General features: G+C 37.6%; 2 protein-coding genes across 3 annotated transcripts; both read right to left on the bottom strand.

Moving 5' to 3' along the window:
• Window positions 1-957: 957 nt before the first annotated feature.
• Window positions 958-9,773, bottom strand: LOC105446184 (pro-epidermal growth factor-like). Its single transcript, XM_030995916.1, has 6 exons — window positions 9,614-9,773; window positions 8,429-8,568; window positions 7,399-7,659; window positions 3,837-3,962; window positions 1,674-1,787; window positions 958-965 (listed from the first exon to the last, which is right to left on the bottom strand). The coding sequence occupies exons 1-6, from the start codon at window positions 9,703-9,705 to the stop codon at window positions 958-960; spliced, it is 741 nt and encodes a 246-aa protein (XP_030851776.1). The 5' UTR covers window positions 9,706-9,773.
• A 4,135-nt stretch (window positions 9,774-13,908) lies between these two features.
• Window positions 13,909-21,217, bottom strand: LOC105440847. 2 transcript variants are annotated; one of them, XM_030996777.1, is made up of 4 exons: window positions 21,095-21,217; window positions 19,297-19,446; window positions 18,642-18,791; window positions 17,898-18,140 (listed from the first exon to the last, which is right to left on the bottom strand). In XM_030996777.1, exons 1-4 carry the CDS (start codon window positions 21,165-21,167, stop codon window positions 17,950-17,952), a joined length of 564 nt encoding a protein of 187 aa, XP_030852637.1. In that variant the 5' UTR covers window positions 21,168-21,217; the 3' UTR covers window positions 17,898-17,949. The 2 variants fall into 2 exon arrangements, 1 of the variants encoding a protein (XP_030852637.1); XR_971814.2 differs by lacking the exons at window positions 17,898-18,140; window positions 18,642-18,791; window positions 19,297-19,446; window positions 21,095-21,217 and adding exons at window positions 13,909-15,573; window positions 16,282-16,414.
• Window positions 21,218-26,849: the final 5,632 nt, after the last annotated feature.

Genomic DNA, 26,849 nt, shown 5'->3' on the forward strand with positions numbered 1-26,849 from the left:
ATTAAACTATAGTACAACACTAACCAAAGTGGTAAAAAGAACAATTATCGTAGATGATGTATTAATATCATTCCCCAGTTGATATTTCAACCCTGGTGCTTTTTATCTTCCTCAAAAATAACTGTTAAAATGAAAGCATACTCATTGAAAATTAAAATCAAGACTTTACTAATTACAAAAAAAACTACAAATGCTCTCTTTTCGTGGATTAATTGTACTAAAAAAACTTGGATTCTGGCAAAAGAACGTCTTATAATCTCAATTATCTTTGTTTACTTCATAATAAAACCTTGACATATCCTTCCAGGAAATTAATAATTAGCTAAAATAAATGCGCAATAAACTGTAAGGCTTGACGTTGAAGATTATACAACAGACTAAAATGATTTCCAAAGCATTTCATCAATGTCATAAAAAGACGAAAGAATTAAACTTTCAGAAATTAGCACAATGATTGAGTAACTTGTTGAGCAAGTACTATCTTGGTAGCTGTAATTTAAAGCAGGGTAATTACAGACTTGACGAAAACCGAAAAGTTAAAAAGGGGGAAACAGATAAGTATTGCCAAATTTAAATGGTTTCCAGGTAAGCACTTATTCATTTGAAGTAATTGTTCTAATCAGGGGTTCTAGTACACGGGTGCAAATCAAATATGTTAGAAGCCAACTCGTTTGTGGGTGGAAATCAATGATCACTTTATTGCAATCCACTCTCCAAAGATTAAATCAAATCACGCTTCCTTAGAGTAGATTTCTCTAAACCTGTGTAATTTGATGTGGATTAAACGCCATCGAAATGAGTTATAATATGTTTTTTAAGGCATAATGATGGTTTTTCTTTTAAATCTCTGAAATTGTGTATGCTTTAATCAACGCCAAGTTCAATTGTTTTTAAATACAATTAGCTACAACAAATGTGTATTTCATTGGAATTAATTTTGATGACAGAGGAACACACCTAATATTCTGTAGTGAATCAAGAATATTCACATTCATTTTTTTCTAAGACAAGATAATTTCAATTGGAAATTAAAATCTTGGAAATATTGAAATAGTTACTTTCTGAGCAGGTACTGTCAGTAAAACCAGTGACACAATTGCAAGTAAAGGAGTTTATTCCATCCGAACAAGTTCCTCCATTCATGCAAGGATCTGTATCACACTCGTTGATATCTGTAACAGGAGGTCGGATAACCATGACAGAAATTGTAACAAAAATATTAATTTGAATCTTAGTAATAATGATACTGAATTTATATAGCTCGTCATACATCTTAGATGTTTGCAATATTAATACGCCAGTCATTGTTCTTAGGATTGTCTTTCCCATTATCATGATCATAGTGAAAATACAAGGCAATGACGATATTCGTCATTGGAATTATATTGAAATACTTACCAACATATAATTTAACAGTTATGCATTCTTTAGTTTTAACAAAAAATATAACTGGTTTTACTATGAAAAATTAGAAGCCAAATAAAGACTAATACTTTAAACCCGATTGTTTTATTACGGAACCAATGTATTTTACTATAAAAAAGGGTCATACAATCTAACCGGGGATTTTGTTTAAACATTGTAAGACATATTTGTAGTTAATATATTAAATCGATTTGTTAAAAGAATTAATAATTTGAAATCAGTTTGCAGATATAAATATTATTACTTACTTTCTGAGCAGATATTGTTAGTATAACCGGCAACACAATCGCAAGTAAAGGAGTTTATTCCATCGGTACATGTTCCTCCATTCATGCAAAGATCTGGAACACAATCGTCGATGTCTGTAATTTAAGGCGGAGCGATGGATTAAACAATAGTACAACACTAACCAAAGTAGTAACGAGAACAATTATGGTAGATATTGTATTAGTTTCCTGATTTATATTTCAACCTTCGTGCATTTTGTCCTCCAAACGAATAACTGTTAAAATAAAAATGTAATAATTAAAAAATAAAGATTTGTACTAATTACAAAAAGAACTACAAATGCTTTCATGGCGTGGTTTCATTGTGATAAAGAACAGGTTGGATTCTGGCTAAAAACCTTCATGGACAATTATCTTTGCTTATTACATAATAAACATTTCCCATTACAATTCTTTACATTGAAGATGATACAACAGACTATAATGATTTTTAAAAGAATTTGCCTATTTCTTTAAAGACTGAATAAATACAATATAGGGTATTAGTCTTTTAAAGAGGTAACTAATACACAATACTAAATTGTATTAGAAGAAATTTCATATTAAAAAGTAGTTCACTAGTCATCTTAAAGGATTAATTTTCAACTAAACATTAGTTCATTTATGCCCAGACTCTCACCGCCTCTCCATATCTAAGAGTGGGAACACCACATTAAACGCCTTAAACATTTCGAAAGTGTTTTTTTGTTGGTATAATTGGTACTCCGTGTCTTTTCCTGTATATCTTATTTTGCACTGTAAATCCAGGATTCGTTCATAATTTGTTTCTATTTAGCACGTAATAAAACAAATATTGCATCCCTAGTACCATTTACAAAGCAAAGAAAAATTATTCTCCCCTAATATGCCTAAAATTTTGGTAACTGCCCTAAATGTAGGAATTTTTTCCCTCTACATTATGCTTTAAAGAGTTAATAACATCATGCTTTGTATCGAGCGCTTTAAATTCGTAATTTGTTGTAGTTTTTACTCAGGCGCGGAGGGGCAATTTAAAATTGTAATTGTGAAATAAGATTTGAAAAAAAAAAAAAAAAAAACGCCGGCCAAAAGGGAGAGAGAGAGATATAAAATAGGTAAGAGGACGTAGGAAGAAAACGGAGCAGACAAAGAAACACGACAAAGACTGTGTTAAAAATGTTATGAAAGAAACAACATAATTGCATCATATATTACCCATTATTTAAAATTGTAATTGTGAAATAAGATTTGAATTCTATAGCCATCAGCCCAGCCCAGCGCAGTTCGCATTTCGTCCAGCTCGACATATTCCTACACAATAATATGACTATCGAGCTCTACGGATATTGTTTTGTTAGCCACAGAGGTCCAGATGGATTCTACTTTGAGCAGGGAGGTGATGTGTAGGGATTGCTAGCCATTATGAAGATACAACCCCGCTCTCATAACAGATATAAACAAGAAATAAGTCATAATATTGTGGCAAATATTGACTAACATATTTCCTGCAAGCAATTATGGGAATCCTATGATGAAATGCTAATTATTTGGTGATTAGTTGATTTTAACGTCAATATATTTATCACATGCAGGATGCTCATTTCTGAAGATGTCGTTAAAAAAATAATCGAAATCTTGTATCACTGACGTACTGATGCTTGCCCCCCAAATAAAATTCAAACGTGGCTTATTTCTAACTTGATACCAGTGATTAATGTTGTTGAAATGACATGATTTTTCGAGTTTTTTTCTCACTTTTTTGTTATAAAAAATTATTATACTTTTTGTCTGCAGGCATGTAACATGTACGAGTCGGTTAGTGAGGTGAATTTTGTTTCTGCCCCCCCCCCCCACGTTTTTGTTCATTACGCCACAGCATAACAATGAATGCAATATATTTGGAAAATTAAAGACAAGGATTAAAAGTCGAGTACGAATCATCTTCTTTCTCTCATAATTTAATGAATCGTCAAAGCTTCCGCGCTTCGCGACTCCCCCTCCTGCACCAACTCCCTCTTTAAGTTATTCGTCCCCCCTAAAACCAAACCCTAGCTTCGCCCTTGTTTTTACTCGCTTTGTTGACGCCCCTTACATATGATGTAACGCAAGTAAAATCGTCTCTCTGAATGGCTCGTCATCAATAGTTTACTATCATACTTTCCTTACTTAAATCACAGTGTTTTCCGTTATATCCTTCGTCACAAATACACCGAAAGGTAGCGTCCGGTTGACGTTGGTTAATAACGCATGTCCCAGTAGATGCACAAAAGTTACCTCCTGGACAAGATGTATCTGCGAATAGGAACATAAAACTTTAGTAAACTTTAACAATTTTAGATTCTTCTTCTTCTTCTCGAGTCACTTCACAAGCCTGGCCTTAACGCTTAAACCGCATAGGTCTTCTGGTGTACAGGGTTCTGGGAGGGGGGGGGGGGGGGGGGGGGAGACAGACGAAAACGATGTTTCATCGTCTGTACCTCCCCAGAGTTGCACTTAGTTTCCCCATCTTTACTAAAGCCCCATGTATGCATGATGACTTTGCATCATACCGCTTTAGTCCGCAGGCGACATAAACAGGACAAGGTGGGCCATGCTTCACTTGAAACCGATGGCAAAGATTTGCTTGGTCCAAAGGACAGCTTGTGCAGCACTGACTTAAGATGATAGGTCTACAGGGGCATCCTTCGGAGTCCTCAGTGGCTTTAGTAGAATGGCGAAAAGTGTGTCTTAATTTGCGTCCCTTTTTTGTATGTCTATGATCATAAAGGGGGTGAAGGAGGGTTGTCATCTTGCTTAGTTTTCTCTTACTCTGATGGAACCTCTCGTCTGATATGTGATGGGGCAATACCACATAGCAAGTACAGATCATCTACTCTTGTTGGTTTTAGGCAGCCCGAACCAGCTCTGCTCGCACCATTCAAGACTGGGTCAATTTTATTAAACAGTTTTAAAATTATTAAATGAAAATATCACTATAAGGCCTTCTATCTCCTTCGATTGTTTGATAGATCAAAAGTGCATTGATTGGTCAAAAATATAGGTCACCCCTTTGTTGCTTTTCAATTTTAGAAGTAAAAATAATTTTGAGGGCTTCTTAAACTTAAAAAATGGTCGTATGTAAAAGACAATGTGCATGAAATATTATATTCCACAGTTTTGGAATCTTGAATTAAAAGTGGACATAGGGTTACTTTTTGACAAATTCTGTCTTCACACAAAGATCGTGCAGGTTGTATTATACATCGTTAAAAATCACATTTTTAAAAACTTGTCCAAAAATTAAGAATATTGTTACTTTGCAAGTTAAAGAAAGTATAAATTCCGTACTTTAGTAGAAAGATTTATCAAATAGTTTTTGGATCACAGGAACAATCCAGGAAAAGACGATTTGCAAGAAAGAAAATCCTAAAGATTGGATTAGTTTATCTATGCAAACCATTTTCATAAAGGTGGGCATTTTTCGTCAATTAAAAGGGTAAAAATGGGCCACAGAGGGCGTCCTTTGGGAGGGTTGTCCAGGGGTTTCATGGCTGTATTTGTAAGTGGTTCATAGGACTCTGAAATATCAGTCCAATTTTCCGCTGCCTCCTACTCTCTGACAGAAGCTCTTGAAATGTTTAAATGTTTCATTCATGGAAACCTCCTTGTTGTGACGTAATTAACTTTGTTTAATTTAATTTTTTATTGGTGGTAGATTGTATCGTTTGTTTTGTAATCATTTAATTATCATGAATTTGCAGTGAAGCACTTAAATGGTCCCACCAGAGCTCTCAGTTAGAATATGCGGTTTATTACATTTCGTACAAACTTTGCTTACGCTACTGTTCACATTTTGCAACTTGCATTAACAAATATATATATATATATGACCCTATGAGTTATCATTATGCCTCTCAGAAAATTGTAGATGTCCCCCTCACGCTTGAAGAGGAATTTTACCCGATCCGCACATATCATCTATCAAAGAATGAACAGTAAGAAATGTTTTTCCCATTAATTTCCGGCTTTTGTTAGGAAAGCAATATTTATTTAAGTGTTGGATTACAAAAAACATGCCCGACGTTCATCACTGTTTTGTACATTTTAGTGTTAAATATTTTCATACCTCATGCCTAGGTCACATTTGCTTTACGGATAGGATACCTGCGGCCGTACGCCCATAAATCGAGAGATACTTGCGATGGCCGCAGAGAATCTGAGGTGGCCTCAGGGTCACCCTAAAGCTATGGTGACAAATCAGAGCAGCGACCGACCGATAAGTAGCCTGCTCGGTCGCTGCTGGAATTTAGGCATCGCCCAGCGATTTTTGGAGAAGTCGAGCAGGCTGTAGAGCCCCAGCAATGCCTGGGCTGTGACCTGTCATTTTCCCGTCGGTCGCCGGATTTTAGGTCAAAACTGGGCGAAATCGCGGAGCTTTTTCGCGCGGTGTCCCGGCAGTGACCGACCGGTGACCCTCCAATTGCCCTCCGATGCCTGGCCGTTCGCCGCCCGGGCACCAAAGTAATCGAGCGTTCGCCGCCGAGCGATTTAGGTCAAAAATCGAAGCCGCTAGATCAAAGGCTGCCGACCGATTTTGGACTCGCCGCCCAGTGACCGACTGATCGCCCAGCGGCGACCGGGCGGCGACCGAAAGTGAAAGTGAGCAGGCGCCGCTCGAATTTTAACTCCGCGCTAAAAATTCAGCAGCGACCGAGCGATGCCTTAAAAACGAGCGGTGCCTGGGCAGCCGCCGCTCGGTGGCCGGGCAAAATTGGCTAAAAACTCGCCGCTCGGCCGCTTTTGGGTAATGTGACCATAGCATAAGGCGTATCCCTATCGTTACAGGCCGTACGGGTCGCCGTAGGATTATAACGCGGAGTCATAACTGTTTTCTTTTCTAGTTTCGCTAGCGATTAGACACGCCGTAAGCCATGTCGTAGAGCGGTTCCACGGCGACCGTACCTCGAGCATACGGTGACCTAGCGTTTTTATATACTCCAGGGATGAATCGGTAGGATCAGTCTAGTCGAACGGACGCCATATGGTCCCCCTTCCGCCGCCTTGCGGGTACCTTGCTTCTACATTGCGGCTACCTTACGTTTGCCTATGTATTTGTCAATTACCTACGGCCGCCGCAGGGACGCACTAGGCGACCGTGCGTCATCACTTTAAAGGACGTACAGCAGCTGCCGATTTTATGTCTCCACAAATTCAAAATACTCCGTGCGGCTACCCTAACATAACGTGACCGATACCGTATGTGACCGTGGGAATGCTGCGGCGGCCCTATAATTGCTATTAGCCGTAGATATTTTAGACCGCACGGCTGCCGCGGCAAATGTGACCTAGGCATGAAAGACGCAATAAAATAGATAGGCACAATGAAAAATGGAGCGTAATTTTAGGAGAAAATATTGTTTAAGCAGTTTATAAGATGATAGAACGCTCACTAAAATCCCTTTTTTTTTCGGGGGGGGGGGACGATCGCTGATGTTTTCTATTTTATATATGTACTGTAGATCCACTTGATTTTTTATTTGATCTATTGTTGTTACATGGATATAAATGTATGCATATTTTTCTTATGGTTATGTTGAATGTACACATATAATTGGATCAATAAAAACTTATCGAATGTAAAAAAAAAACACGCAACAACAACAAAAATCGTACCGAATCGTTGTATAATAGTATGGTGAAAAATTGCCCTCTCGACCATCAACTTAATACTAAACGGCATCATGATTACCTGCGTAAATGTGAATCTCTGCTGGGATAGGCAACTTCATGCTTGCAAGAGCTACGTTTCCGGCCGGAAAATCGATGACGTAGACTCCGTCAAACCGGATGTCAGAAAAATAGATATCCTCGAAATACCTAGCGATCCCAAACGGGTGAATATCGTGCACATACGTTGAATTTCCAATGGTAGTTGAAAAGCGCTGCCTATCATCTAGATTCAGAACTTCAATTGTGTTCTCCGTTGTATCGGTCCAGTAGAGTAATTGTTCTGATGAAAGAATAAAGGAAGAAGGACAACAACTTTTCCAGGTTTTCAGTATGTAGAATTCATTATTCAGGTATACGATGTTGCCTATTCATTGTCCCGTGGTTTCTACACACGTCCTATTAGTAACGATGATATTTTGAAGATTTCTGGAAGTAATGTATCTATCCCTCAGAGAATTATGTATACCCAATGCAAATGTACGTGACCAACTGATCATATAGGATACACTGATTTTAAACAAGAAGATTGTGTACAGGTTTTGAGGTATCAGTTTCAATCACACACAAAGTATGTTCTCTCTCTTTCTCTCCGTGTTTAGGTATCTCCTCCATAGATGTATAAAGTCTTACTTAGAGAAGTTTAAACAAACCATGCTCCGGTGACCAGATATGGCAAGTGCTTTATGGTCAATTTCCTACACTAATCATTTTCTTAATTTAAATCGCGGATCCAATAGTATACCTGAATCTAACACTGGCCCTTAGCCCAAACCTAAACCCAACCCTAAAACCAAACTAAAAAAAATAATCCTAAATCAAATCCTATCCTAAAGCCCGATGGCAATTATAATCATGCTAACCCTATATCTTTATTGAATTAAGCCCGCATCAATTGTAGCCGGATAATCGTGACCAATCATTAGCTCCTGCAACAGTTATGGTTAAGTTTAGTGTTGAGTCCAGAGTACAGGAGCAAATTTTGTAAAACCCGCAGAATATGTCTGGTCATCCTACATTTTAGTACAGTATAATTCTTTCAAAATTTGTACCGGTAGGACCAAGGCATATCCCAGTCGGATCCGTGAAATTAGAATCCACATCCCCATCAAGAAGCGTCACTCGTTCCGTCCCGTCCGCATTAGCCATTTCAATTTTCGGGTACTGTCCTTTATCGGTCCAGAAGATTTTCCTAAATCGGGAACATGTTTAAACGGAGGAGAATATGATCGAGTTATAATTGTTTTAAATAGAAGGCCACATATCCAAACTAAGCCTATCTAATATACAGATTAATGGGATAGTACCCTTTCTTGCACTTATAAAGCGCTCCAGTATTGTCCCCACAACGTACTATAATAATATTTTAACACTATGGCAAAGATTATGAAGAAGGAAAAAAAAATCAAATTTTGTTGTTTAGGCAGAGAGCCAGTGCCAGTACGTTTAATAAAATTATGAAACTTATGGAAATGCAAGAATTACTTTAGACAAACAGAACTTTCTTATTCCTGGCTCATTTTTCCTGATTGAGGTGTCATATGAAAGGGCAAGAAATGAACTTTCTAGAAATGTGATTTCCCTTCGAAATTCAGGTACTGTTCGCCAAATGACTTTTTGGTACCCTTTTTCCAAATTGTTTTCAATCACTCATGCGTGAAATATGCATCATATGAGTTGCATCAAATGAAAGAGTAGGATCTAAGCTGGACAAATATGTGTCATTTATTAATTATAATTGTGATGAAGTTATGATAATAAATCAATAATTTTCGGTTTCGTTTTTTTTCCGGGACGCACTGTACAATAGCGTTGATGAATATGGTGATTCTGATGATGGTTAAAATGACGATTGGGATGATAGTGATGATGAATAAAGTTTGCGGCTTCCAGTACATACATTTCAATACCACTTGTCTATGAACTTGTGATTATCCTAATTGTGTCAGAGGACAAACTTAAATTGAAAATGAAATTTGAAGGCATTAAATCATTTCAAGGAGTGTATACTGTTCGCTCAGACATTAAATTTCATTCAAAAATTAAATGTGTACATGTGTACGTATATTTGAATAATAGAACTGAAGATTATGATTTTGGAAGGGGGGACTCTAGCGAGCTGATCTGTACATTAACGCGAGATTGAAAATTTCGATCGATAAAAGTCGAAAATAGTTCTATATAAACGGAATTCTCTGGAGAGATATCACTTATGACATTCTGACTTTTTACAATACCTTCGAAAAGATGAGTAGACGATTGCATTTGGATAAGAATTAAAGCCTGATGTGAGTAGATCCGTCTTACTGGTCCCATCAAGGTTTGCCATCCCAATAACGTCACGATATTGGTCCGCCCAGTACACCTTGTCATCGTCGAGATTCAGGGCTATTCCATAAGGATCTGAAAAGGTCAAAATCAACCTGACCTAAATTTCTGTTTTATTTAACATAATTACAATGCCCGTCGCACATGAAGCGTCATTAGGGACTTTTAGATTTGCGTGGTCTCGTTGCGTGTTCGCTCGCTTTAGCTCGTCTGTTGTTCGTACTGATGCGTGCCAGCTCGCGCTACAGCGTACCAGCTCGCTCGGGCTGCGGCATATGTATAGATACTAGTTATTTTGCAGGACTGGGCATAAACATCTTAGCTTCTGAAGATTCTACATCTACAAGAAAAATAAATCTGATGACAACAATGGCCTTGCAGCAGAGCTCTGCTTCGCAAAAGCTTAAGCTTTTTGTTCAGTTGGAGGAAGAAGAGGCGAATAAAGATTATGAGCAAGGGAAGCTGCTGCTTTAGCTGCATCAACGAAGTATCCCCGGAGTTGTTGGGTGCGGTCCTGGATCTGCCGGAGGAAGGACCAGGGACAATTTGACCAACTGATGAGGGAGCTGGAAGACGAGGACCAAAAGGCACTTACTAACTTTTTGAGAGTAACCCTAAAATGTTTAAAGAGTTAGAGCAGAGACTACATGAAAGACTGGAGAAGCAGGACACCTTCTACAGGCATGTGTATGCCTGCACAACTTGATGAGAACCCACTACCCTTGCATTTAGAATTCAGCCATGGACGGGGAGGACGCCGTGTATACATAATGCCCGGTTCCTGGCGAGGAGAACAGACCCTATAGCCAGTCTTAGGCAGCCGGCTAGAGGTCGCTCGGCTACTCAGGCAGGTCATGACAGGTCCAAAGGAATTATATAAATGCCTACTACAACAGCCCTGCTAGTTCTGTTCCCTGGCAGGAGTCAAAAATTTAAATGTTGGAGTCATGCAGGCCTCGGCATTGACGACATTACCTGACCTTCAGCAACCGTTTCCTCACAGTTTAATTTGCCAGTTATCACAGTTCTCGCGAAGAATGTAAATCTCAGTTAAAACATTATTCCTAAGAGTTCAACAAAAAGACTGTTGCAATGACTGGACCAATGACTGGCTTTCTGCATCTTCTTGTGTATCTTCTTCAAATTTTGACTGCGGTATGATTCCAACCCGTGAGGCGCCCCGCCCCGATATACAGCGCATAGGCAACTAATCGCAGTGATAGCGAGCTAAAGCGAGCGGCAACCAGCGACTTCGAGCTAAAGCGAGCGGCGTACGAGCTAGACACGCAGCGCAGCGAGCGGCAATCGCAAGGGTTCTTGCTGCTGCGAGCGGTGTGCGAGCAACAGCGCAACAATACGCGCAATCATGCGTACGACAACGAGCTAAAGCGAGGTAAATCGTGCAGGAAACGTAGCTATTGGCAGTGACACGTGCTCCGAAAAAAGAGGTGCGTTTGATTGCGTATACCTGCGCTAAGCCACTCGCTGTCGCTCGCATTCACTGGTTGCCACTCGTATCCGCTCGTATGTGATTTGACCTTGCGTTTGCTTGCGATAGTTTAGAAAAATTTAAATTTAATACAAGCGAGCGAGCAACGCAGGCATTTGCGCTAGTCTGCGTATTGAGTGCGTAGTGAACACGTTTTATTGCGCTTTATTGGGAATGACTGCCTTTGTCTGCGTTCGGGTAATACGCAGCAATACGCAAGCCAAATACGCAAAGGTGTGACTGAGGCATTAAAGGCAGTGCATTAAAAGTACATCGATCGTAGCAATCCACGTTTTCTCGTGCAATTCTAAAAGTCCCTATTTTGCTGATGTAATACAACGCCAGTGAAGGCGCAGTTCTAGAAACGTGCCTCGCTTAAAACTACTTTAATTACAATGAAAATTTGATATTATTGTATTATGTATTCTTCTTGTATTATGTTTATATGTACAAAGACTGTAAACCAGTGAAAAAAGAATTTCCCGTAATGGATAATACATTTCAAATTTCAATTCAATATGGACACGTTGTTTCACGGGAGTCACTTGGGAAACCTTTGAAAAATTATAATACAACAAAAAAATATGCACCTTCTCTGTACTTTTGCCGGAAAAACATAGTAATCCAGCACTGTGTCGTCTCTTTTTGCGTTGGAGAATTAAGAGCAAAATAGCGAGTTTCAATCGCACCTCGGCCGCTCTCGCAAGTCCACACTTGTTCCATTGTGGTCAGGAGGCTTTGGGGTGAGCGGCTAATGAATATACTACGGCCGTGATCTGGCAAAACAACGTATGTCTGTTTCGGTACTTCCGAGATATCAAAGATTTTGAATTTTACAGTTAAAAGTGTTTTCATTTCTCTCAAGTTGAATAATTTTGTTTAATATATTGTCTACATGTACCGGATAATATTCTTTTACTATGTAGGGTAAAATTGTTCAATAAAACACTTTCTTTTTCAATCTATCAATGATTTTGTAGAGATACGTTGTTTTGCCAGAACACGACTTACCCTGCATCTCGTGCGTAATTTGGCAAAACAACGTATGTCGATATGGACGCTCCGCGCCGCTGCGCTGTGATCTGGCAAAACAGCGTATGTCGATATACGTTGTTTTGCCAGATCATGATCGTTATGCGCGCTCCGCGCAGCTGTGCTGTGATCTGGCAAAACAACGTAATCACTCTGCATGACTGTGTAGGCCCTTGATTTGGCAAAACAACCTTTGTTGTAAGTTGCAGTAAGCTCTGTCATATTTGCTTTAATTTGGAAAAACAATTAACGTAACAAATGCCATTAATGAAAATTTATGTCGGCAATTGTTTTTATTTTCCGGTTATCTGGGGGGGGGGGGGAGGGGGGGGGGGGAGGGGGGGGGGGGGGAGGGGGGGGGGAGGGGGGGGGGGAGCTAATGAAAAAAAGCTTAGGACTAGTGCGTATAGGTTCTAATTCTAACCCCTTATCTATAATGACCCCTTCCAGACTGTAAATGGATCAATTAACCGTACGCTACTCGTCTCAATCATTCATTTTCAATATCCGACTTAGATATTTTTGTTTCATTATTTATTATGTTGTTTTAATACGTATCAATATAATGATCATACTTATTAGTTTAATATATTTGCTCATCACCTACAGTTTGGCATTATGGAAGTTTACATGCAGCAGCTGGAAGAAAAGCAACGTGTACACATGCAATCACAATCATAATTAGGGAGGCCCATGGTGAAAATTGCATTTTGAAATTTAGGGGTCACCTTGAAGTGGCTTAACTTTAAACTCATAACAAAAGACCAACTGAATTATTTTTTCTTCATAGTAGATATTAAGTTTTATCAACTGAAAAAAAATTGTCTCCCCCAGATCAATAGTTCTCATGTGATGATTTTTTGAAAAATCATAAACTTTGTGTTTTTTCGTATTATTAGCAATTCCCAAATAATATGTGTTAAGCATGATTTTGAAATAAGAAGTGTTGATCTCTGTTTCCCATGTATAAATGATTGTAATGCATCAAAAACAGGATATCAATAGTCTTTTCCCCCCAAAAAAATTGTATTTATGAGAATTATGATATCAAATATGACCACGCCCATTTTTCATCAACAATAATGTAGTATTATTTGAACATTTTATTCTGGGAATCTAAATTCCTAAAGGGTACCAAATTTTATTTAACTTAGACTAGTTAACATTATTGATGATTATAAGAAAATAAATCAGCTTCACTGGATATGTAGTTTTAAATATCCAAAGCATAGAAAATGAAAGAAAACAGGACTTTTCGCAATAATTCAATATTATGACATGCTGTCGAAAATTGAGATGGTGTTTTAAAAAATCATAGCGTTTAGACATTAGGTTGAAAACATTTACCTTTTTCTTTTTCTGCTAGAAACTTTTGGTATTCATCAAGGAAAAAATAATTCACGTTCCAAAACGCTCGTTTTTTATTGATAAGATATGAAATATGCATTATTAATTCATTTGACAATTTTTGATAAATTGGCAGAAATACTGTTTAAATGATATAATACACATCACTAAAAAAAATGATTTTGTTTAAACACTGTCACCAATATGCATCATTACATTTAAAGTATTGGCACTCGTGGTACTTTAGGTGTATATATAGACAGTAATTTCAATATCAATGATTAAATATGAATATATGTACTAGTACAAACAAAAATGAAGGAAAATCAATAAATGTTACTTTCAAGGGCATCTTTGGACTCACTTTATTCAAACAGCAGAACAAATTCCATTTTGAGAACAAAAGTACAAGTTAAGCAGAGAGATATGTACCTAGGTATTGTAATTGCAAACATTTTAGACAGTTCCATTAGTGCTGATGATCAATTTTTTAAGTCATATTTTATGCTAATTTTTAATTTGATGACACTTTCAAATAAGACATTAAAATACTATGGTGTCAAAGCTGTAGAAAAAAATACATTTCCCCACAATTAAACACTGATGACTTGCTGTCGCAAATTTCGAAGGACCTTCAAACAAATGTTCACCTTTTTTCTTAGCACTGAGAGATTTCATTTTCAAATTTTTAAATTGACACAAATGTCTTTTATCAAGAAAAAAAAAAAAATTCTCAATCAGTTTATTTTACAACTGCTGTGCTATGAAATATGCATTATTAACTTATAATGTTAACTATGAACCAAAAAAATAGCTCAAACTCCTTAATACTCTGTTTCAAACATTCATATTATGAAATATGCATTATTATTTCATATGATAAATTTGCCCCAAAATAACAACTTTAAAAAACAATTATGACATTTGATAATACAAGTGTAATCGAAATAAGGATTTTTTCCCAACTGGCAACTGAAAATATGCTATCTGTGGAAAACAAAATTATTTCAAATGCTTGATCGTTGTATAATTATATCATAATCATGCAGAAATATGAAATATTATAATGTACATTAATACCTCGCTAATGGTTGTAAGCGTCCGTAATGTATAAGGAAAGAACAATGCATCTATCACAGTAATAGAAATCAACATTTCAAAAATACAAGTATGGGTAGCACTGTTTATATAGCGAAAGGCTGCCGCTCATTACATTAATAACTCGCTAATTATTGTAAGCGTCCGTAATGTATAAGGAAAAAACAATGCATCTATCACAGTAATAGAAATCGACATTTCAAAAATACTAGTATGAAATATTTAATTGGAAGGTTAGTCCAACTGTAAACTTTTGAGCTATGTGTACTTGGTAATTAGAACATCATCTCCAACTGGAATCATCAACTTAGTGAAGGTCAAAGTTTGATTTGATTTTTGATGTATTTTGATATAATACACCATGGGCTTCCTATTGGTATAAACATGTTTTCAAATATTTTGAAATATTTAATTGGAAGGAGTTAGTCCAACTGTAAACTTTTGGGGGGACACTCTGTAGAGAAGCATACTGAAGTTCTTCCAAGTTAAGATTCCTAACTTTTGTTCGTTTCCAAATCAACAACCTCACAAAGTATGTGCCCCTCTCTTGTCCTTGTTGCCTTTGAGTAGGGCAGTTCTATGCATCATCTTTATATCCTATGGTGTGTAAAAAGTATGTTTTGCAAACTTCCTTGCCATCGATTCTGTACTTTAAGGTATACTTTCGTCTCGATAGCCGCCCACGTCGTGTTGTTGAATTCCTGTAACCTTTTTCAATGTTTTTGACTACCCAGTATCGCCAATCACTATAATCTAACCTCCAACATTCTTGCCAATTGGCCTCTCTTTCTTTTGGATCATGGAGGGAATTACAATGACGACGACAGTGGCATGGAGCCAATTGTGGGTGTTTGGCCTTGTCTCTGCTCAGTCTATCTGCAGCATGTCGGTATCTCCTCTTACCTGATTGCAAGTATAGAAGAAAAAAAGGAGAAAATCAATCAAATGCAAATAGATAAAAGAAAAAAACCCAGAAATTATGATTTTGTTTGAAGCTCTTTCAACACTATCCAAATGATACTTATCTAAGGATTTAGATGATGCATGTATTTTCCTAAAATATATATTTTAAACACTATAAAAACTGAAAACTATAACCATCTTCAAAAAATATAATCAGTTGAGGAACTGAAACACAATTTTATTTTGTCTTTAAAGACAAAAATAATTTGTTGTTATTGTTGTTGTACCCCAACTTTACAAAACATAATATTCCAAAATGAAAAGTCATAATGAATTTTCAAACTATATCTCTTTCTATACAAGTCAGTGAAGGCAATAAGACACAAAATGGGAAGAAACTTCAGAATATTTGCTTATCAATCTGAGGTTATAGAGCTTTGGATTTGATAATCTTATTACTTCCTGCCAACCATCTCCAGTTATTTCATATAGAGTGCTCAAATTCTAGTCTATAGTATTATAAGACGATGATGTGGATCCTAATCAAATTATTGGTTAAAAGCATACACGTACGTGACCAGGCATTTATTTTGCCTAACACATAATTTGGATAACTAGTTATAAAACAAAAAACAAAAAATTAATACACATTGTAATTCTTACTAATGCCCTCAGTGATGTGTAGTGATTGTATACAAATAGACTTACCACCCAATTCATTTCTTCTTTGAACATCATCTGTTGGCTGTCTATCACATGGTGGTGGTGTAGCTCAATGTATGGTGAATGGTGTTTAAATGGTGGAATTGTATGGTGAATGGTGTGCCAATGGTGGATTCTGTATGGTGAATGGTGTTTCAATGGTGGTGTATGATGGTGAATGGTGTTTCAATGGTGGAATTGTATGGTGAATGGTGTTTCAATGGTGGATTCTGTATGGTGAATGGTGTTTCAATGGTGGTGTATGATGGTGAATGGTGTTTCAATGGTGGAATCGTATGGTGAACGGTGTTTAATGGTGGTGTATGATGGTGAATGGTGTTTCAATGGTGATATTGTATGGTGAACGGTGTTTCAATGGTGGATTCTGTATGGTGAATGGTGTTTCAATGGTGGTGTATGATGGTGAATGGTGTTTTAATGGTGGAATTGTATGGTCAATGGATCTCCTTTGAATTTGCTTCTGGCTCAAGAGGAAATGTTGTCGGCTTTCTCTGTGCCTTGCTGCCACTGGGAACTTGGCCTAGACCTAACCCTACATTAACAAAACACAAAAAGGAATAAAACAGGATTTGTTCTAAATTTAGGAAAAGGATTTATAAATAAATAAAATAAACACTCAACTATTTGAAGGAAAGATTCTTTAAAAAAAAAACACTTAATAAACCTTTTTTCCCACGGTTGACCCAAGGATATAGCATATAGACCTACTAATACTATAGAAAATGTAGAAGAGAATAATTACTATTTCTGCTCTGTTTTTTCACATTAAATCATCCTTTCAAAGTTCTGACTGTTCTTTGGGGAAAATAGTTGAACAAGACTCTAGTCTTACCAAGTAGAAAAATAATTGTGCAGACTTTTAAAATCTATTAAGGCACATTCTGAAACCTTGTTTATGGTCATCATTTTGAAAATCCTTACAACTAATACCAGTTGGATTAACTTTGGTAGGCCTATCTAATAATATGCCTACACAATTAAAGAACTAATAATAGGACTTAATTATTACTTGTAAGTTGTAGATTTGTCCTAGTCCTACCTGTGGAACTTCTTGAAGTTGAACCTCCTGGCAATTCTGACAGCTCCCTTCGCCTTCGGATCTCCTTTGAATTTGCTTCTGGCTCAAGAGGAAATGTTGTCTGCTTTCTCTGTGCCTTGCTGCCACTGGGAACTTGGACTAGACCTAACCCTACATTAACAAAACACAAAAAGGAATAAAACAGGATTTGTTCTAAATTTAGGAAAAGGATTAATAAATAAATAAAATAAACACTCAACTATTTGAAGGAAAGATTCTTTAAAAAAAAAACACTTAATAAACCTTTTTTCCCATGGTTGACCCAAGGATAGAGCATAGACCTACTAATACTATAGAAAATGTAGAAGAGAATAATTACTAGTTCTGCTCTGTTTTTCCACATTAAATCATCCTTTCAAAGTTCTGACTGTTCTTTGGGGAAAATAGTTGAACAAGACTCTAGTCTTACCAAGTAGAAAAATAATTGTGCAGACTTTTAAAATCTATTAAGGCACATTCTGAAACCTTGTTTATGGTCATCATTTTAAAAATCCTTACAACTAATACCAGTTGGATTAACTTTGGTAGGCCTATCTAATAATATGCCTACACAATTAAAGAACTAATAATAGGACTTAATTATTACTTGTAAGTTGTAGATTTGTCCTAGTCCTACCTGTGGAACTTCTTGAAGTTGAACCTCCTGGCAATTCTGACAGCTCCCTTCGCCTTCGGATCTCCTTTGAATTTGCTTCTGGCTCAAGAGGAAATGTTGTCGGCTTTCTCTGTGCCTTGCTGCCACTGGGAACTTGGCCTAGACCTAACCCTACATTAACAAAACACAAAAAGGAATAAAACAGGATTTGTTCTAAATTTAGGAAAAGGATTAATAAATAAATAAAATAAACACTCAACTATTTGAAGGAAAGATTCTTTAAAAAAAAAACACTTAATAAACCTTTTTTCCCATGGTTGACCCAAGGATAGAGCATAGACCTACTAATACTATAGAAAATGTAGAAGAGAATAATTACTAGTTCTGCTCTGTTTTTCCACATTAAATCATCCTTTCAAAGTTCTGACTGTTCTTTGGGGAAAATAGTTGAACAAGACTCTAGTCTTACCAAGTAGAAAAATAATTGTGCAGACTTTTAAAATCTATTAAGGCACATTCTGAAACCTTGTTTATGGTGATCATTTTGAAAATCCTTACAACTAATACCAGATAGATTAACTTTGGTAGGCCTATCTAATAATATGCCTACACAATTAAAGAACTAATAATAGGACTTATTACTTGTAAGTTGTAGATTTGTCCTAGTCCTACCTGTGGAACTTCTTGAAGTTGAACCTCCTGGCCATTCTGACAGCTCCTTTCGCCTTCGGATCTCCTTTGAATTTGCTTCTGGCTCAAGAGGAAATGTTGTCGGCTTTCTCTGTGCCTTGCTGCCACTGGGAACTTGGCCTAGACCTAACCCTACAATAACAAAACACAAAAAGGAATAAAACAGGATTTGTTCTAAATTTAAGAAAAGGATTTATAGATAAATAAAATAAACACTCAACTATTTGAAGGAAAGATTCTTTAAAAAAAAAACACTTAATAAACCTTTTTTCCCATTGTTGACCCAAGGATAGAGCATAGACCTACTAATACTATAGAAAATGTAGAAGAGAATAATTACTAGTTCTGCTCTGTTTTTCCACATTAAATCATCCTTTCAAAGTTCTGACTCTTCTTTGGGGAAAATAGTTGAACAAGACTCTAGTCTTACCAAGTAGAAAAATAATTGTGCAGACTTTTAAAATCTATTAAGGCACATTCTGAAACCTTGTTTATGGTCATCATTTTGAAAATCCTTACAACTAATACCAGATAGATTAACTTTGGTAGGCCTATCTAATAATATGCCTACACAATAAAAGAACTAATAATAGGACTTAATTATTACTTGTAAGTTGTAGATTTGTCCTAGTCCTACCTGTGGAACCTCTTGAAGTTGAACCTCCTGGCCATTCTGACAGCTCCTTTCGCCTTCGGATCTCCTTTGAATTTGCTTCTGGCTCAAGAGGAAATGTTGTCTGCTTTCTCTGTGCCTTACCGCCACTGGGAACTTGGCCTAGACCTAACCCTACATTAACAAAACAAAAAAAGGAATAAAACAGAATTTGTTCTAAATTTAGGGTCTTTTGGCCTAGAGGTCTAGAGCCAAAATAGAGGATCTAGATCTACTGTCTTTACTTTAGGCTTTAGAGTTTAGAGGGGGGGGGGGGAGGGATGGTGAGATAAAGATCTAATCTAGGACTAGACTCTAGACCCTAGATTTAAGTTAGGTCAAGAATCCAAGCTGTCAATTCTAGATCAATATCTTATCTAGATCTAGACAGAAATAATCGTTTGATATTGGTCATTCTTTAAAAAAACTGACATTTGTCGACATTCCCCATACAGAGGTCTAGATTCTAGATCTATAATGGACCCAGACGTAGTCTCAGTGGAACAACTGACGATATAGACCTTCTACTTCTAGAGAGACTGAAGCTTTTGGTCTAATCTAGATCTAGATCTAGATTAGAGTCTAATCTAGATCTAGATCTAGATTAGAGTCTACTCAGGGCTGTCAACCCTCCCGTATTTGGAGGGAGACTCCGGCCACCACGCCTTCCTCCCGCTCTCCTGCCAAAGATGTAGAATCTGCCGGTTTATGAAAAAACCTCCCGCCCCAACAAAAATAGAATCTAGGCTATGGATTCTATGTGCTCGATAGGTCTAGACATAGGTCTAGACTAGATCTAGTCTAGATCTAGACCCCTAATGTCATGATGTAAAAAGTGAATTCCAGTCCTTGAACTTGAACCCCCCCCCCCCTACCCTCCTATGTACATGAGCTACGGCGCACGCGGCATCATTGCATCGTTGCAGAAATCTGCAACGTAAACAATCAAACGCGCCCTCTAGACTAGGTCTAGAGTCTATGCGCATTCGCGGTGTAACGTTGCGGATTTCTTCAACGTTGCAGAAATCGTACATTTCCCGAACTGTGGAGTCTTTTGAGATCTAGGGTCTAGACTTCTAGTTCTAGACCCCTAGGACTAGACTCTAACTTGTTAGACCTAGATATCTAGAGTCTAGATCTAGACCTAGATCTAGGTCCTAGAGAAAAAATAGATCTAGAGTCTAGGCCTAGAGTCTAGACTAGATATTAGATCATGATAGATCTAGATTAGACTAGGGTCTAGACCCTAAGGCTAAGCGCATGGAGGCCGATATCATACTCATAGATCTAGATCTAGACCTACTCATAGTTCTAGAAATCTAGACCTAGTCTAGATCTAGACTCTATGTAGACCTAGACTAGATCTAGTCTATCTCTATCTCTATCTCTAGACCTAGACTAGTAGGCCTAGACTACTACTAGTCTAGACCTACTTAGATCTAGAGTCTAGATCTAGTTTATAATTTTGGGGTGGGCCCCTTTAATTTAGGGAATAGACCTTGACTGGAGAAGAACCTGCTCTTTCATATGGTTCGATAACGAGCAATAAGCCAATTGGTTTGAATCTCATTTTGGTAATAAAAACATCGACCAATTTAGCATGAGCGCGCAATGCACAGACATGGGCTGCATAGGGTTATGTGCAATCTCTATGATTTTAGCACAACTGAGTGCGCGATCGACACGTCCCTACAACAGTACAACAGACCCTCGAAACTTTCCTTCGAAATCTAAGTTATATATTCCTAGTCTTCCTACTCTTAGATAGACGTAGTCTACGTACCTTGCTTCAACTTTCGGACCTTCTGCAAAGCGAGGTCGAGGATGACCTGCCCTCTTGTCCTACGTGCCTCCATCACGTCCGTCGATGAATCACGAACATGAACAGTCGATCAGGCAGCTAGTGCAGTGCTGCATGCATGCAGTGCTAGTGAAGTTAACGACTCACAGCTTTTTTTGGCGCGTATATTGAAAACGTACGTACATTCACTCAGTTCTGCGCGCACCTGTACCTGCACCGCGCGAGCAAGTTTTTAGGTATAACCACATACCTAATTAATTGCATGAACAAGCGCAGCGCAAGCGCCGCACGGCCGCAGCACTCTATATAGAGTTAGAGAAGAATGATACGAAGATACGTTGTTCTGCCATATCACTCGGCGGAGATACGTTACTCTGCCAGAACAACCGGAAGCTACATGAGATGTTGTAAATCTGGCAAAACAACGTATGTCTAACCGGGACGTAAATATTTTGGCAAAACAACGTAAGTCGACATACGATGTTTTGCCAGATTATTTGGATAAAAATAGGAAAATTGCTGATCTTTAAATCCAATTATTTTAAAATTTAAATCTATTTGAAAACTGAAATTTTGACAGATGAAACAGATTGTTTTTATATATCCAAAACTCTAAAAACCTGAAAAAGGTCAAAAAATGACATACGTTGTTTTGCCAGATCACGGCCGACTAATCGTTAGCTTTCTTTTGGAATTAAACTTGTTTTAATTGGTTGTATATTTTTGTCGGAAATTACTCATTTACATAATGGAACTACCTGCCAGATAAAGCCAGTGGCCCGTCACAACAGATATATACGTAGAAGGCTCATAGTGGTTCAAAAATGTGCCAGCGCTCGTACGAGCTCACGTGAAATCCGCCCTCTTTGTTTAGTCATCTTGTTGTGACATAGGCAGTCATGCCCAATAAAGCGCAATGAAACGTGCTCACTGTGTACTCAATACACAGACTAGTGCATAGTCCCGCTCGCTAGTTTTAACAAATTTCTGAACTTTTGCAAGCAAACGCAAGGTCAAATCGCCTACGAGCGGATACGAGTGGCAAACTGTGAATGCAAACAACAACAAGCGACAGCGGGTGCGTAGCGCAGGTATACGCAACCAAACGTACCTCCCTTTTTGGAGCGCGTGTCCCTGCCTATATAGCTACGTTCCCTGCACGATTTACCTCGCTGTAGTTCGTTGTCGTTCGCATGATTGCGCGTATTGTTGCGTTGTTGCTCGCCTACTATCGCAGAAGCAAGAACCGTTGCGATAGCCGCTCGCTACGCTGCGAGTCTAGTTTGTACGCCGTTCGCCCTAGCTTGCAGTCGCTGGTTGCTACTCGCTTTCAATTTCCTTATATCAAGAATTCATTCCTTGTTTTCAAGAATTCATTCCTTGATTTCGAGAATTCATTCCTTGATTTCGAGAATTCAATTCTTGATATCAAGAAATAGTAAATGTTATAACGGCTAACCATAAATACGCAGTAATACGCAAGTCAAATACGCAAAGGTGTGAATGAGGCATAAGCTCGATATCACTGCGATTAGTTGTCTAGCACTGACCACCGTCGCTGCGCTGCATATCGGCAATAAATAATTATCATTCGCCTCTGCTTCTTCCGGCTGAAGCAAAGGGTTGAGCTTTGCAAGGCAGAGCTCTACTGCAGGGCCATTTTGTGTCATTAGATTGATTTTTCCTGTAGGTGTAGACTCTTCAGGAGCTAAGATTTGTATGCCTTGTCCCGCTAAATGACTATTATTTATATACCGTCGCAGCACGAGCGAGCTGACACGCCACAGTACGAACAACAGACGAGCTAAAGCAAGCGAACAAGCATTGAGACGCTACGAGACCAACGGGTGCGAGCGGCTAACTAACAGCAACCATGCAAGCAAAGTTGAATCGAGCTATGGCGTGGTCAAAGGCAACATAGGCAACCATAGGCAACCGTAGGCAGTCTTTGTGCGAGCGGCATACGAGCTAGATACGCAATAGTGTGACTGCTACCTTCAAATTTGCCGCGTATTGCTGGGCACGCGGCTGCGTGTTGATTTACCCCGCATAACGCATCAATACGCAGCAACATACGCAAAGGTGTGACTGAGGCAATATATTCAGGCGTAAAACTCTACACAAAAAAATATTAGTCCGTTGAGAACATTTGTGTGAGACTCTCCAGCACAACCAGAATTTGATGTAAGAGCCTATTTTTTCACTAATGACTCGGGCATAAATATTGCTGCGTTCAGCAATTAAGTTGCGTAGTTGGCAATATTGGAATAACGCCTCGCGTGCACTGTGCTAAAGGAATATGATTCTTATGCCTGATGTTTACGAGTATTTTTGCTCATAAGGGCCGTAAGGGCTACTTCAACACCCGTAATTTAAGGTGACATTTGCACGATCCATTTTGTACGGAAGATTACAAGTGCCGACGAAATGACGATATGATTTAGGACAAGAAGACAAGTTGTTGGAACTCGGTAAGTCAATTCTATTAAAGACGAGAAAAGGAGATATCGTTGTAAAAATGGAATTGCTTAGTTTAAAGAACCCGTCTTCTCGGTGTTTTGTTTTATCTTGATCGGTTGTCTTGTCGACCTAAATCACTTCGTCTTCTTGTCGGCATTTCTAGGCTTCTATAATTTTTCATTCATTTTGTTTACGATAACGTTGTTATACCGCACGTCAAAGACCGTATACAATAAACATGTAATATGTATTTAGCAGCATAGAAATTTGAGTTAAGATTTAGATAGGCTAACTTACAATCATGATCACCGGAAACAATTTGTAATTGAACAATGACTTCTTGCGATGATCCATTTAGCGCAGCCCTATTAACGGTGTGCAGTTTTGCGTCAGTCCAATAGATCAGTTCACTCCTTGGGTCAAATTCGACACCAACGGGAAATTCGAGACCGTTTAGTGGAATTTCGATGAAAGATGTATTGACAAAGCTGTAGTCTCTGGCCTCTGCCATAAAAATCGTAGCGTTTGCAGCTTCAGCAAGGAACATCTTGTCAGCTGCAATAAGGAAATATAGCCATAATAATAAATTAATAAAATTGTTATTTACCCAGGGAAGCCTCATCAGCATCAAAGTTGTTCTGAGGGCCCTGCAACTATTATCAATCCAGCAATTGCCAGGTCGGACCTAACACTTATACCTGGATGGAAAGTGGCAAATATGTTGACCACTGTCTTGCCAAAGGACATTGGTGCTGGGCTGGGATTCGAACCCTCAACCGTTTGAGTGAGAGGAAATTTGAACCACTATAACACAACACCTCCAGATTATTTTTCTTTCTGTTTACGATCTGTCTACGATCCGATTTGGGAGAAATGGGCAAAATATTTTTTTTTTAATAAATGCTAACGGTTCTGTCTAGTCAGACTTATGCATTTCAAAATCAAAATTTCTTGGTATTGCAAGTCTTCCCGTATCACGAAAATTCAAAATGATGACGTTAGACCAGTCATGTCAGTCGGGCGATTGTATACGATTTGGTGATATGTGAACTTAGACACGGCTAAAAGGCCTAATTTGCTGAAGACCTCGTTTTATTTAGCTAAAATATCCATATATAATGCCTTTGCGATTCCCCCGAAAACCAGATCGCCAACGGATCGTATAATGTGCAGTGATTATGCTGTTCATGTAAAACCCTTCGTCTTTCAACATGTATAATACATTTGGCGCCATCCTATTTACAAGAAAGTTTAATTAAAGTAAGTGACACTCATCAGCATAATACGAGGCAGGTAGTTGAAGGTTTACTTTCTGTGCAAAATTATAAAACAGAATGCTTTAAACATAGCCCCCTCGTATCGTTTCTTCAATTATAGCATGGAATCAGTTAGACAGATAACTAAGAATAGCAAGCTCTGTAAACATCTTTAAATACATGTTCAAACAATCTTGCATTATCGATTCCCAATGAGGTAAAATGACAAGAGGAAATTTGTTTAGTGTATGTTTTCTTAGCACTGAATGCAGGACAATATAATGCTTTTCAAACTGAAAGAATGGTTTCATATAATGTATTATCAGCTATAAATACATTTGTATTTTTGTAATGTTATTTAAGAGTGTATATTCAACTGCTATACTAGATTATATGCATTATAAGAAATCCATCATTAAAGACGTATAACCTTTGACCCTATAAAGGATTGAACAATGAAGGCAGCAGCACAAAAAATTATGCCGGGGGATACAATATTAAAAGTAACAATCATAAAGATAATATTAAAAATCATCATCATATCATCTTCTTCATCGTCCCCATCATCATCATCATCACCATATTATTTTTTATTATAGTAGATCAGCCATGACGTGTTTAGGGGGGAATGCATAGCATTCATGCTAAAATTCTTGCCCCAAAACGAGGAATAAGATTTTGTAGTCTGAATATTAAACTCATACTTGTTTCATTGCCCCGTACATGTGTGTGTAGCATCCAACACTCAAATTTATATTAAACAGGTTTATTTCTTTAAACACATAAATAAAACCTGTACCAACTGAAAGGCCTTAGTCAGATAATACGAATATTTGGGCAAAATTTGAGAATTCAATTTTTTTCTCTAAAGTTGAGCCAAAAATGCAATTTTTCTTATGTACTTATTTTTAAGAGTTCGAGCATGGATGTCATGCATTACTCCAAAATGTCCTGGAATCTTTTTCTAGAGCCTTTTTCATTAATGATTTGTTTACTACTAATAATAATAATAGTAGTAGTAGTAGCTGTCTGTCGCGAAGTGACAATGACCGCCTTCATTTTAATGAAGGCTGCTTACAAAGGTAGGTAAGTACCGGTAGCTCCTGCAAGACGGCACTCTCTCTGGGAACTGGTCAGTTTCACACCGGCAATAACAATAAGTAATCATCATCATATAATGAATCAGTAATGTTTTTGTTTAGCGCATTTTACATTATATTTAACACAATAGGTTGATTTAATGTGGTCTTAAAACATGAAACATACAGCACACATTAAAGAATCATAACTCATCGTTAAACGAAAAGAATGTGCTATATTATGAACATCTGAAACACATACATTCAACTTTCAATTCTAGTTCTAGAATTATAAAAAAAAATAGTCAAGCTGTCTTACTGCAGTAGGAGGGTGACACCAATTGAACGGAGATGAAGACTGCAAGTGTCCAAACCCGTGACATGGTAGACCTATCCATTTTCCAAGATAAAGTTGCAAGGTTCCTTGAAAGAAACAAGAAAAAAAGATGTTGGTAGCCTAAAAAGTGTGATATTAATTCACATTTGTTTATGACCATGTAAATGGAGCAAGAGACGGCCTTCAGATTTAGAAGAGGCGGTTTAGTTTTGCTAAAGATGAACAATAATGTGTGAGCTCTTTCATCTTTAATGTCGGTTAAGAGAAGAAAAGTTTTCTGAGAAAGATAACCCTTCAATTGCTCTCCTATATGGAAATTGAAAGGCTTTGGACAAACGTCAATTTCATAGTGTGCGTGCAGTCCCATACATCCTTTTCGGTGTGTATTATATCTGATTTAAAGTCGGATTGAGTAATTTACCTTGTTGTTTTAATTATCATAAATCTTCACAGCATACACCAATTCATTCACCTTTCCTAACTGCTTTCGGAATTTTGTTTATGAATGGCGATCACATGACAAGAACTCAACTTTATCCTTTTATAATAAATGTAAAGATCAAAGCTTTTTATGCAATCATCAATTTTTCCGAAAGTAGATTCCA

The sequence above is a fragment of the Strongylocentrotus purpuratus genome, unplaced genomic scaffold (genome assembly GCF_000002235.5).
Source record: "Strongylocentrotus purpuratus isolate Spur 01 unplaced genomic scaffold, Spur_5.0 spur5_scaffold_3, whole genome shotgun sequence".
NCBI classification, from domain to species: domain Eukaryota; kingdom Metazoa; phylum Echinodermata; class Echinoidea; order Camarodonta; family Strongylocentrotidae; genus Strongylocentrotus; species Strongylocentrotus purpuratus.

What these genes read in the sequence shown, in the direction of transcription:
- LOC105446184 (XM_030995916.1), bottom strand. Translation starts at nt 9,705, where the DNA reads ATGGCAAACCTTGATGGGACCAGTAAGACGGATCTACTCACATCAGGC. An exon ending in GTCTACTCATCTTTTCGAAG is followed by an intron (nt 8,569 to 9,613) that starts GTATTGTAAAAA and finishes TTCCCGATTTAG; the next exon opens with GAAAATCTTCTGGACCGATA. An exon ending in AGAGATTCACATTTACGCAG is followed by an intron (nt 3,963 to 7,398) that starts GTAATCATGATG and finishes TCCTATTCGCAG; the next exon opens with ATACATCTTGTCCAGGAGGT.
- LOC105440847 (XM_030996777.1), bottom strand. Translation starts at nt 21,167, where the DNA reads ATGGAGGCACGTAGGACAAGAGGGCAGGTCATCCTCGACCTCGCTTTG. An exon ending in AACTTCAAGAGGTTCCACAG is followed by an intron (nt 18,792 to 19,296) that starts GTAGGACTAGGA and finishes TTGTTATTGTAG; the next exon opens with GGTTAGGTCTAGGCCAAGTT. An exon ending in AACTTCAAGAAGTTCCACAG is followed by an intron (nt 18,141 to 18,641) that starts GTAGGACTAGGA and finishes TTGTTAATGTAG; the next exon opens with GGTTAGGTCTAGGCCAAGTT.